A 13,503-nucleotide genomic window follows, 5' to 3' on the forward strand; every position below is an offset into this window, starting at 1 on the left:
ATTATTATTATTATTATTATCATCATCATCATCATCATCATCATCATCATTATCACCATCATCATCAAAATAGGTTCCATATGAAACAGTCCCCCACTCCAAACTGTTGGAAACAGTGTGGAGAAGTGGGGTCCTTCCACCTCTGTTGATGGCGATGCAGATTCATCCATGAATTTTCATTTTTGGTTTTAGACAAAATACATCAGATAACAGGCTATGATGCTCCCTTTAGGCCTGAAATTATATTTTTGAATTTTGGGTCTGATCCCTCTATTCCGAAAATTTTAAAAAGACTTAATTTAAGTATTTTTAGTCATGGCAAAAACTGCTATTGCTTTGAAGTAGAAAACCAGTTTGATCTCTGTGGTTTGATAAAATTTAGAATATTTATGTGACGGAACAGATACAATATAAGCTCTTTCCTAGAGAGAAAATATTTTCTGTTATAGATTATATGTCAACACACAATTTAACTCCAGACAAAAAAAAATCAGTAAATTTACCAATCCGTTGATAAGTCATTGGTTGATTGTAAAAGGCTCTCATTGCCAATACATACATACATACATACATACATACATACATACATACATACATACATTCAGAGGTCATTTCGGGGGGGAACGCAGGGGATCGCAGTTCCCCAGAGTGAGGTGCAGGGGGCAGGGCACATGATGAAGCCCCACCCCCTGCTTCCGGCCGCCCCGCTTCCAGCCCTCATTCAGCCAGGAGGAGGCAGGAGAAGAGGAAGGGTAAGTTGCTTCCTCCCCGCCTCTCCCCACCCCTGCCTGTCTGGGGCCAGGGAGGGCCTTTGCAGGGCTTCCTTGCACTCCCACCGGCCTTGCAGGTCCACCACCGGGCCCCTGATGTCAGGGGGTGTGGAATATGCTATTGAGTTATGCTAATGAGTTCCCCTAGCTCTTTTTCTATGAAATGACCCCTGCATACATTCAATAAAATGTTAAATGGGGGGGGGGAATCAGACCAGAGGAATCACAGTGTCTAACAGAACACAGCAATAAGCCAAATAAAAAATCATTGAAATGGCAGAGGTAAGAACAGATCAGCGGCTACAACAATCATCAAAAAATCCTGCTCCATGTTCACAATTGGCAAACAGGATGTGACCTAAACTAGACAGTGTTCAAGCATCCTTAACAACAATTCTTTCCTCCCAGCAACCTACTAAGTCAAGGCTACTTTTCTGTATGCTGAAGAGTGTGATTTTATGGCATAAAGGAATATGCTGCATGGTAGAAGTCAAGAAATCCTGACGCTGTCTCATTCTTCATGTAACCATGTGGGGGAGCTCAAGAGCTTACTCTACAGTACAGCACACACGGGGTGTTTCTGCACACTCGACCTACTCTTGATTTTCTTGGTAGTCAATCCACAAGCATTGGAATTGATCTGGGCACAGTTGTTCCACATGGCTGCCCTGCTTCTGCATTTTCACTATTGTGGACTCAATTTATTTTCTTCCACACATGCCTTAAAGAATCAGGATTTTCAAGAAAGGGTGCTGCCGCCATCGGCGGCATCATCAGTGACATCACAGCATCCGGCTTGTTTATTTTTAAGCATGTTTATATTGATATACTGCTATAACAGTAGGTCAAACAGGTCGAACTGCGGCTAATCTGAGCCACATCAAAGTTGAGACGCCGCGGCGGGATCTCACGGATTCCCCGAGCCGCGGCGCCATCGCTCCCCGGCACGATCAGATGCCAGGGAGAAAGCGACGGTGGGAAGGGGAGCCTGGCGAACTGCGCATGCTCACACATGCGCAGTTCGGTCAGGAGCCGGGGACGCACCGGCTATCCCACGGCCGCACTTGCCGCGGCCCAATCGAAAGAACCACCCAGGTAATACTGGGAAAAATGGGGAGTAATATATAACTGGCTAAGGATAAAGAAGATAGGAACTAATAGAGATTAGGCTAGCCATGTTAGGTTAAAGTCTAAGATGGAAGCGTAACAGAACTGTATAACTTAAAACTATAATCAGATGTTTGAGTCTTTATGTGTTGTTTAACATTGTTTTTTTTTTTAGATTGTTAAGTTATTATAGTGAAATGGAAAAACCAATAAATATATTTTTTTTAAAAAGAAAGAAAGAACCACCCAGGTAGGTGGTTGTTTTTTGGTGCGCTGTATGGGTGGGATGGGACGGATCGGAGACGGTAGCACGATGTTCCCCGGATGTTGCTGTGGGATTGCGCCCGTTTGCTCCGGCCCTGATCCGTCCTTCTCCCGGCCCAAATGGCTTGTATGAACAGGGTGTCAGTTGCCAAAATTCCCAACTTTCATTTAAAAACATGTCTCAATCCCTTTCTCTCACGGAGATAGAAGGAAAAAAAAATGCATATCTCTGCACGCGAAGGCTCTAGAGACTTACTTAAACATAATATAAGCTGGGAATTCAGTGAATCTGCTTGACTTCTTATTACAGTAGTATGTCGATATACTGGTATTGTGGTGCCATTTTATTAAAACATCGAAACTAAACCACTCATCATCAGGGCAGGGGGAGAAAAGAGGGAGTGGTGTGACGATGACAACATTCCAGTCATCAAAAAGTGCGCTAAAGATGGCTGGGAGTGGATAGGACAAAGAAAACTAACAGAAACATGACACGTAAGGGAAATGGTGACTCAAAGTCAGCTTCCAGAAAAAGATTTGGGTAAAAGTGGGCTCAAAAGAAGTGGAAAAACTCGGCGGGGGGGACAAAAAAAGAGAACAAGGTAAAGCTATAGGGACAAAAATGTGTGCAGAAATAAGGGGGGAAACCAAAGCAGCATGGTGCCAGAAACGATTGAAAATCCATGCGGAAAAGCCCTGTGTCAGAGAACAAGATGAGATTCCTTAACACTATCCCATCATCCATCCGTCAATCAAACTACCAATATCTGCTTCTCTCCTTTCACTTCGAAGTATTCTTATAAATTATCTGCACAGTGGGAGGGCTCTAAACTACTGTTTAAATTACTGTGGGTATGCAGTCCAGTTATTGGCATTAATTCCAAACCCAAGGGCTGTGCTCTTGTTGATTGCCCTTACAGCCATCCCTTCCTCCAGAGTCCTGAGCAACTCTGGGATGCCCTTCCATCCAGGCAACTGACAAAGTTCGATTGTTCCCAGCTGGCAATGGCTGGGGATTTCAGTATGTATTACTTTGATCACAACATTTAATTAATATAAATTAATACATGCCAATCACAGGCCCTTTGGTGTGTGTGCGTGTGCGTGCGTGTGTTTGTGTGTGGCATGTATCAGGATGGACAACACAGATCCCCTCCACTGGCAAAAGAGATTTCGGCCCCAGTCACACGGGCAGGAAACTGCAGAGGAGAAGCGTGGCTGTTTGCCCTGGGGCAAACTACTGCGCAGTTACGCGATCAGACCTCCTGTGGAGGTCCTGTGGAGGTACCATGGAGGTTCCATGGCAAGGAAGAGGTGCCGATCACAGGACAAGCCGGTGCGCAACGAAGAAGTGCGCGCCGCGGCAAACTGTTTTTTATTTTTGTGTACATGACAAATGCGCATGCTCCGTTGGGTGCGCATGTGCATCCACAGAGACTTGGACAAAAAACCCCACCTTATTTGCAAGGGGACATGGGCGGGCGCCGGATGCCACCGGAAACGCGATCAGACGCCCGCCTTTGCCCCGCAGTTTCCGGAAACTAGTACCTCCAAGGTACTAGTTTTTTGCCACGCAGTTTCAGCTGGAAGCCTCGGTTGAGCCACGGGAGTGCTACGCTTCCCAGATGTGCTGGTGAGATCGCGCCCGGAAACTCCGGCTGTTTTCCGTCTCACTTGTGTGGCTTCTGTTACGTGTGACCGCAGCCTCACTTCAACAGGAGAAGCCTGCCCTGATTCAAGACGATCATCACAAATTACCAGGATTTGATCTTACATCTTTGGTGCAACTTATCTCCCTCCCCAGGAAAGAAGGATTGAAACAAAGCAACCCAACCCCAATCTGTCACAACCAATGTTCCCTCTAAGCTGTGAGGTCTTGTGAGCAGAAATTCTACTTTGTGAGCTACTGGCATTAAAGTTGTGAGCGAGCAGTTTGGCTACTGCATAAATTAGTTTGCTCTGGAGCCATCCTTCCTGAGCTAAGACAAAAATGCATGAGCCAGAGGCTAAAAAACTGTGAGCTAGCTCACACTAACTCAGCTTAGAGGGAACACTGGTCACAACCCTAAGACACAACCCTTTTGTGGTCAGGGTGAAGCATCACTCACCCAAGAACGGCACATCCGGCCTTTAAGTATCCTCTTTCATCAATAGGGCCAATCAGTTCATCTATAAATAATATGAAGGCGGAGCCCAGATGCAAAGAGGAGAGATATAAGGGGCCATTATTGGTAACACTTCCCATATCATCTCTTATTTTCCTTTTTTCACTGCATAAACAAGCCTCTCATCATGTTCTGGCCTCCCATTCTCAGCCTTCTGGTGATGTGGTTTGCAGGTGAGAGCAATGCATACTCAAAGTACTGTCAAGAGGAGTTTAGCTGATAAACAAAGTGTTTCTGACAATTTCTGCCATATGCTTTTTTTCAGGTTCAGACTCTCAGCCTGTGCTGACTCAACCCCCATCAGCATCAGTGTCACCAGGGAGCACAATGAAGCTCTCCTGTGTCATGGGCAGCGGGTTCAGTTTCAGTGGCTACTACATGTATTGGTACCAGCAGAAGCCTGGCAACCCCCCAAGATACCTCTTGTACTATTATTCCGATTCCAGCAAGAGCCAGGGCTCTGGAGTCCCCTCTCGTTTCTCTGGGTCCAAAGACACATCTGCAAACACAGGCTATTTAACCATCACAGGAGTCCAGGCAGAAGACGAGGCTAATTATTACTGTGCTACCCATTATACCAGCGGGAGCAGCTATGTGTAAACACAGTGATACAGTCAAATGGGGAACTGAGACAAAATCTCCCCCGCCCATGCTTAGTGCAGAACAACAAAGTTTTGCAGGAGGCAATTTTGTGGTCAAAGGACTGGTCTCTGATCTACCAGGATCTCATGGAACTTAGCTTCATACTCATAAGAACATAAGAACATAAGAGATGCCAATGTTGGATCAGGCCAAAGGCCCATCCGGTCCAACACTCTGTATCACACAGTGGCCAGAAATACCAGTGCCATCAGAAGGTCCACCAGTGGGGCCAGGACATTAGAAGCCATCCCACTGTTGACCCCCCCAAGCACCAAGATGAGTTGGCCTGACTCTGAAGCAAGTAAGGTTCTATTGGCTTACCCTACCATCAGCCTGACCCACTCCCCACACACATTTAGGATCATCATTCTGGCCTACCATGGCCCCGGTCACATGGGCCGGATATCGCGGGGGGGGAGGCGTGGCTGTATGCCCCGGAGCAAACTACCACGCGGCAGCCGGATCAAACGTCCCGCCGACGTCCCGTGGTTGGGGGGAGGTGCCGATCATACCTCACTCCTGCGGTGCGGCAAAGAAGCGCCGCCGCGGGGGTTGTGTTGTTTTTTTTAACCCAAGTGTTCGCATGCGCCGTTGGGTGCTTGTGCGCACCCATGGAGACTTGACCAAAAAAAAACCTTTTCGCGACATGGGTGGGCGCCAGATGCCACGAGCTAACACCGGAAACATGATCTGACGCCCGCCCTTGCCCCGCGGAGGTACTAGTTTTTTACAGTGCATCTTCAGAGTGAAGCCTCGGGTGAGCCACGGGAGCTCTACACTTCCCAGATGTGGCGGTGAGATCGCACCCGAAAAATCCACCTATCTTCCGTCTCTCTAGCATGCCTAATGCTCCGTGTGACCGGGGCCTAAGTGAGACTCCAGGGGAGAACTCTGTAAACTACTTTGGCTGCCCAACAAATGTGGATAGTGAAGGATTAAACAAATAAGAAAATAAATAAATAATTTCTTTTTTCTTAATTAAAATTATAATAATGACTAGAGGCAAGATATAAATACCCTAAATACATGGAAGTTTTTACACTGAGGCCATACAAAAATATGAAGAGCTAAAGGTAAAGGTTTCTTTGATCAAAACCCAGTTGAACCTGACTCTAAGGGGCAGTGCTCATCTCCATTTCCAAGCCGAAGAGCCAAAGACATTTCATGTGGCCGGCATGACTAGATGCCGAGGCGCATGGAACACTGTTACCTTCCCACTGAAGTGGTACCTATTTATCTGCTTGCCATTTCTTTCAAACTGCTAGGTTGGCAGGAGCTGGGACCAGAGATGGGAGCTCACTCTGTCACGCAGCACTCAGGTCTCGAACTGCTGAACTACCGACCTTCCAGTCCGCAGTTCAGCATCTTAACCACTGAGCCACCACAGAAGTAAATATTAAAAAGATTCCTTCTTTTCCCCTTTCCCCATTCAAGAGTGGTTCCAGCCAGGTCAAGATAGTGCCTTCTTTCGTGTTGGGAGACAAGCTGGTTTAAGAAGGCTTTTTGATGTTTCTAATAAGGGAGGTTTACTAGAGAAAAATAAATTAGAAGAGCTACTAAATAAACCAATTCCTTGGTTTAATTACTTTCAACTAAATCACCTAGCCCCAAGACTCCAGCTTCACAAACTACATAACAGACTGTTCACACCTCTTGAAAAGATTCTTAAAAGAGTTGATGATATTAAATGAGGCTTTGTTAAGATGACATACAAATTGTTGATTGAAAACTACTCTACTAATATAACTAGATTTCAGAAAAGATGGCAATCAGACTGTAATATGACATTATCAGATGAGAACTGCATATACTATCTTAAGATCTTCCCTCTTTAAATCCTCCACGATTTGGTACTAAGCGTCAGTCTTAAAAAAATTTGCCACGATGGTACCTTACTCCTCAAAAAATGTTCCATATAAAACAGTCACTCCAAACTGTTGGAAACCGTGTGGAGAAGTGGGGTCCTTTGACCACAGTTGGTGGCAATGCAGATGCATCCATGAGTTTTGGTTTTCGGTTTTAAACAAAATATATCAGATAAAGGGCTGTGATGTTCCGTTTAGGCCTGAATTTATATTTTTGAGTTTTTGGCCTGACCCCTCTATTCCTAATTTTTTTTTAAAAAACCCTTAATTTAAATATTATTGAAACCCTCTACTGGCTAAAAACCCAAGAGAGGAGATCCTCACTAGCTTCATTACATCAAGTCTTCACTTCATTTAGATCAATATAAACTGAGCCAGACATTTAAGTACTTTTTCTTTTTCATTAACTCTTAAAACTTAACTGTCTAAGAACAGTACCCCCCAGTCATCCCCATTCACAGTTCTCAAAGGCAAAATTCAGAGTCTTTCAGCCTTTACTTCTCTTTTCCTCATCTCTTCCGCAGCTTATAAGGACTTTTGGGGGCAGCTGCCCCTTGCTCCGTCAGAGAGTCCTCTCCGGAAGAACCCGAGTCCAGCTCGCCACTAGACTTGCTGTCCTCTTCTTTTTTTCCGTCCTCTGGTCTTCCCAGCTGAACCCTTAGAAATTCTTGGGCTTTCAGAACAGAGTCAATCTTTTCTTTTTTATCCTTAAACTTGAAAGTAACAACTTCTGGAAATAGCCATTTATATCCAATTGAGTTTGTCTGAAGGAAAAGCACAAGCTCTTTGTACTTCTTTCTCCGTTGTCTTGCTTCAAATGGAATATCCTTTAGCATTCTGATAGTATTTTTCCCCACTTTCAGTGGTACTCCAGAAACTGCTTTCCGGATTGCATCCCTCACATGACTTCTCAAGAATCTTATAACAATTTCCCCAGGCAGATTATTTTTCTTAATATAGCCTGAATATGATTGATAGACCACATCCATATCGCTCAGCAACACTTCTGCCTTCATTTCTGTCACTGGGGCTAGCAATTCACTCATAACTTCTTTAAGATTCTCTCCCGATTTTTCCAGCATGCCCTGGAAGCGAAGAATCATATTAGCCTTTTCCATTTGCACTTGTAACAGTTCCCCTTTTCTGTGATAGTTTTTGTAGTTTGAAAAAAAAAATCCCTTCTGGGGCTCAAATTTTTTAAATATTATTAGTGGCGGCAATAAACTGCCATTGCTTTGAAATGGGAATCCAATTCATTACCAATGTTATCTTTGTGCTTAGATAAAATTTGGAATATTTATGTGATGAAAAAGATAACTGATCGATTGTTACAACATGAACTCTTTCCTAGACACTCAAATTTCACTGAGAAATTGTTTCCTGTTCTAGATTATATGTCAACACACAGTTTAATTCCAGACAAAAAAAAATCAGTAAATTTTCCAATCCATTTATGTCATCAGTTAATTGTAAAAGAGTCTTATTGCCAAAACATATATATACCTTTACCTCTTATTGAAAAATAATTTAGTCTCTTTTTTTAAACATTGTAATATACTAGTTTATTATTGTTCATAGGAAAATTGGTTTAAGAATTCTAGTGGTACTTTTCCCACCATCTTTATACACAAAGAGATGCACGTAACCTATGAGCTTATTATTAATGGATGTTAACTACTAATCTTTACATTGTTAGGGTTTGTTATTCATAAATTCGATAAAATGTTAAATGGGAAAAGAGCAGCAGATCAGAAGAATCATAATGTCCAATAGAAGACAGAAATAAGCCAGATAAAAATTCATTGAAAACAGCAGAGAAAAGAACAGGTCAGCAATGACAACAATCATCAAGAAACCCTGCTCCCTGTTTACAACTGACAAACAGGGCGTGAGCCAAACCAGACAGTGTTCAAGCATCCTTAAGATCAATTGTTTCCTCTCAGCAACCTACTAAGGCAATGCTACTTTCCTGTATGCTGAAGAGTCTGATTTTATAGCATTAATGAATATGGTGAATGGTAGAAGTCAAGAAATCCTGACGCTGTCTCACTCCCCATGTAACCATGTGGAGGAGCTCAAGAGCTTACTCTACAATACAGCGCGCACACAGACAGAGTGAAAGAATGCATGGGGACAAAAATCTTCTTCATCTGCTGTTATCCAACCAAGTGTCACTTGCCTTCAGTGCCCCACAACCCTAGTGTATTAGGGCTGACCAGCTCTTTCCCACCTGCTGGTGTTCGCATTCATTTAGCCTGCAGAGGGCTTTCCTAAATTATCTTTCGAAGTGGTGAAACAGTTTCCTTTCTGAACAGAGACTTTCTTCTCATTATGGATCTGCTTGTTTGTATTATCAGACCAAACACTTTCTCCACAACACAGATGATAATAGGATGGGTAGGTTGCCTGGTTTGGTAGGCAATGCACAGCCCTTCACCCCTGGCCCCACCAAACAGGTAGGGGGGAACAGTATCATGCAACAGGGCAATGTCATTTTCAGCCCCAAAGCAAAAAAAAAAAAAAAATTGAAGTGACATGACCAAGGCTCATGGGTGGAGGAAGGAAAACACAGGCAGATGGAATGGGAAGGGAGATGGTGGATGGGACGGTGGTGGGCAGAGGTGGGGAGCAGTGTTCCCTCTAAGCTGAGTTAGTGTGAGCTGGCTCACAGTTTGTTAGCCTCCGGCTCACACATTTTTGTCTCAGCTCAGGAAGGAAGGCTCCAGAGCAAACTGACTTGTGCAGCAGCCAAATGGCTCGCTCACAACTTTAATGCTAGTAGCTCACAAACCAGAATTTCTGCTCACAAGACTCCACAGCTTAGAGGGAACATTGGTGGGGAGGGGGGCGCTTCTGTGACTCCAGCACACTGACATAATATTAAGTAGACAGTGTAGAAATGTATTCCTTCTCATTCACACAGCAGCAGGATGGGCCCAGGAGATCAAATCAGTTATCAAAAAGAAGGAGGACTGCATGGCAAAAAGCAGAGTATAAAGATTTCAAAACTGTGGGAGAACAGGAAGTCCTTTTTATATGGATAGTAGTCGTCACAATTACTCAACATCCTTTAGTACAGATTATTCCTTCATCAAACTATCAAACCTTACTGCTGTATCCATACCAGCAGAGTAATAAAAGAGGGATCCATCCCATCCTTCCAGTACCTGGATTTAAAAAGGATTCTATTATTCGTTTGTGATCCGTTCACTTTGATTGACACAAAGAACCAGGATGTGATCCTCTCCGTTTGGTGCACATTATATTTTCATTCTCAGCCCCCCCTCCCCAACACACACACACACAATGAAGAAAAATTCAGTTATAACACTGCCAAAACCAAAGGCCAAATGGAAGCATCAATCACCCAAGAATGGCAAATCCTAACAACAGGGCCAATCAGATTACAGTTTATTAACATGGGGGCGGAGCAGAGACGCAAATAGGACAGAAATAAAAGGACTTCCTTTGTAAAGACTTCCAGTGTGTTTCCTTTCCTCATTTGGATCACTGAATCAAATCATCATGTTCTGGCCACTCCTTCTCACCATTCTAGGGATGTGCTACACAGGTGAGAGCAGGCTGAACAGATATTCCAGTTATTGATAAGGTGAGTGCAGCTGAAGAGCAAAGTGTACCTAACAGTTTTTGCATTACTTTTTGGCCAGGTACATACTCTCAGGTTGCTCTGTCTCAGCCACCATCAGCATCTGTGTCAGCAGGGACTACAACAAAAGTCTCCTGTGTGGGCACCAGCGGGTTCAGTGTCAGTGGCTCCTACATGGCCTGGTATTAGCAGAACCCTGGGAATCGCCCAAGATACCTCTTGTATTATTATTCCGATTCCAGCAAGGGCCAGGGCTCTGGAGTCCCTTCTCGTTTCTCTGCCTCCAAAGACACATCCAGCAACACCTTCTACCTAACCATCACAGGAGTCCAGGCAGAGGATGAGGCTGTTTACCTCTGTGGTGGACATCATGGCAGTGGCAGCAGCTGGAGGTAAACACAGTGATACAATCAAACGGGGAACTGAAACAAAATCTTCCCACTCTGCTTGTTTCGGACCAGCCACATTTTGCAAGGTATCATTTCTGCTTAAGGACCTGATCTAGTAGTTGGGTGCTCCAGTCTCATTTGAGCTGAAAACTCTTGAGTTGACCCTTAGGCATGTGGGTCTCTCTATCTCAGTTCCCACCTGCAGGCATAGGTGGACCTCCTGATGGCACCTGAGTTTTGGCCACTGTGTGATAAAGAATGTCAGACTAGATGAGCCATTGGCCTGATCCAAAGTGGATGCTCTTAAGAACATAAGAACATAAGAGAAGCCAATGTTGGATCAGGCCAATGGCCCATCTAGTCCAACACTCTGTCACACAGTGGCCAAAAACAGCAGGTGCCATCAGGAGGTCCAGCAGTGGGGCCAGGACACTAGAAGCCCTCCCACTGTTGCCTCCCCCCCCCAAGCACCAAGAATACAGTGCATCACTTGCCCTAGCCTGAGAGTCCCTATCTATACCTTGTGGCTAATAGCCACTGATGGACCTCTGCTCCATATCTATATATCTAATAGTGAAGGTGCCCCCTGCATACAGATATCTAAATCCGCACATCGGGGGCACCTGGGGGGCAGGGAGATTTTTCTGCACACTTGGGGCAGTCCCCAGAAGTGCAGGAAAATCTGAAAACTTGGAAAAAATATAGGGGGGATATTTAAATCCCCCTAAAAGTAAAAGAGCCTTCCCTGCACATGCGCAGGGAACGCTCTGGGAACTCTGCGGTGGGCTGGAGGTTGGAAGTCGCTCAGGCCTCGCAGGAGGAGCGGGGGGGAGGAGATCGGTGGCAGTGGAGGAGACCACCGGAGATGAGGGGCAGGAGGAGGTCAGCAGGAGCGGCAGCGGAGGAGACCGCCAGAGCTGGAGGGGAGGAGGGGATCGGCGGGCCCAGCGACTGGAAGCCACTCGGGCCTCGCTGCCAGAGCGGGGGGGGGAGAGGAGATCAGCGGCAGAAGAGGACGGTTAAGATCGCTGGAGTGGGTGATCGGTGGGCCCGGTAACTGGAAGCCACTCGGGCCTCGCTGCTGGAGCCGGGGGGAGGGGAGGAGACCGAGGGTGGGGGGAGACTGGTGAGGCCCAACAGCAGCAAGCCACTCAGGCCTTGCTGCCAGAGCCAGGGGGGAAGGAGACACGGGGGGGGACCGGCGCACTCGGGCCTCACCACCAGAGCTGGGGATGGTGGTGGAGGGGGGGTGAAGGAGACCGGGGACGGGGGGAATTGGCGGGTTTGGTGGCTGGCAGCCACTCAGGCCGCACCGCCGGTGTCTGGGGATGGGGGGGGAAGGCTTACCTGCAGCTGCTGCTGCTGCTGCTTCCTCCTCCTGCTCTGCGTGGAGCTCTTCTCCCCCCACCCCACGAGTATCGCGGGTCCCCTTTCTTGTGCTTATCTAATTCCCTCTTGAAGCTGTCCATGGTTGTAGCCACCACCACATCCTGTGGCAGTGAATTCCATGTGTTAATCACTCTTTGGGTGAAGAAGTACTTTCGTTTATCTGTTCTAACCTCTTCTTATAGTCTTATGTTCTTAATATTGGCCTACCTTCCAGGGTTCAAGCAGTTTGAATCCTTTTTACCTCTTTGCTCAAAAATACAAACAAGATTTAGTATCATTAATTTAAAAACATCACCGCGGCAGTAGCTACCCCCACTGGACAGCGGCACCAGTGCCTAAGAAGACCCCCAAGTTGATGGTGGGAGGTGGTGGCAATGGGTACAGAGGAGCAAGCAGCGGAACATCGATGGACAAACACACAAAATAAAGGGAGGATTGTCAGGCCAAGATTAAATTGACATTACATGCAAAGACAGAAATCGGGATGGGAAAGCTTTGAAAACATTTTTCCCTGTAATGCTTTGGTGGACAAATTGGGGTGGGGGCATTTTGACAATCTCCGTAAGCCTAGCATTACAATGATACCTCCTTGTTTTAAATTCTGAAAACTCATTGGATGCCCCCCTCCCACATCACGTGACCTTTCAACCCTAACTGAGGAAAACTGTGATTCTTGATTGTATGTGCAAAATAGATGCACAGAATACACCAGAGGAAGAACAATGGTATGAACAGAAGGCAAAATACATCCAAAATCAAGTTTAAAGTCTTGACTGCTGGGATTCTCCTCAGTAAGATGTGAGTGCAGGAAGGGCCTTGGTCTCCAGTTGAAGTCAAGACTTTTCAAGAGAGGGCACAACCAAACAAAGAGAGAATCATGGAAACAGCTATCACAAATAAGAAAAACTTTTCCAGACTAACTAATAATAATTACTTCCAAATGCATTTTGGTAATTTTATATAATTTCCACTTAAATACTGCAAAACATGCCAAGTTATTCAGTGTGTAGTATAGAAAAATACGATCTCAATTTGGTATTAATTCAAAAAGATTCACTCAGTAGTGTTAAGTCCTGATTTCAAAAATTGATAAAAGGGAAGAGTCTCCTAAGGAGTATGGGATACATTCAGTATACACAAATCGTAGCAACTTACATCTATGGTAATTTCAGTATGCATTATTTGATCCCTACACAATTTAAACTAATACATGCCGATTAAAGTGGCCTGGGGGGGGGTGTTTATGTTGTGCGTGTGGCACATATTCGGATGGATAAAACAGAACCATTCCACTGGCAGAAGGTA

The 13,503-nt window shown here is 45.3% G+C and overlaps 1 protein-coding gene across 1 annotated transcript; it reads left to right on the forward strand.

Moving 5' to 3' along the window:
- Positions 1-4,410: 4,410 nt before the first annotated feature.
- Positions 4,411-4,906, forward strand: LOC107112705 (immunoglobulin iota chain-like). Its single transcript, XM_015413890.1, has 2 exons — positions 4,411-4,479; positions 4,572-4,906. Exons 1-2 carry the CDS (start codon positions 4,434-4,436, stop codon positions 4,904-4,906), a joined length of 381 nt encoding a protein of 126 aa, XP_015269376.1. The 5' UTR covers positions 4,411-4,433.
- Positions 4,907-13,503: the final 8,597 nt, after the last annotated feature.

The sequence above is a fragment of the Gekko japonicus genome, unplaced genomic scaffold, assembly GCF_001447785.1.
Source record: "Gekko japonicus isolate JY-2015 unplaced genomic scaffold, Gekko_japonicus_V1.1 scaffold1414, whole genome shotgun sequence".
Lineage (NCBI taxonomy): Eukaryota > Metazoa > Chordata > Lepidosauria > Squamata > Gekkonidae > Gekko > Gekko japonicus.

What these genes read in the sequence shown, in the direction of transcription:
- LOC107112705 (XM_015413890.1), top strand. Translation starts at nt 4,434, where the DNA reads ATGTTCTGGCCTCCCATTCTCAGCCTTCTGGTGATGTGGTTTGCAG. An exon ending in TCTGGTGATGTGGTTTGCAG is followed by an intron (nt 4,480 to 4,571) that starts GTGAGAGCAATG and finishes GCTTTTTTTCAG; the next exon opens with GTTCAGACTCTCAGCCTGTG.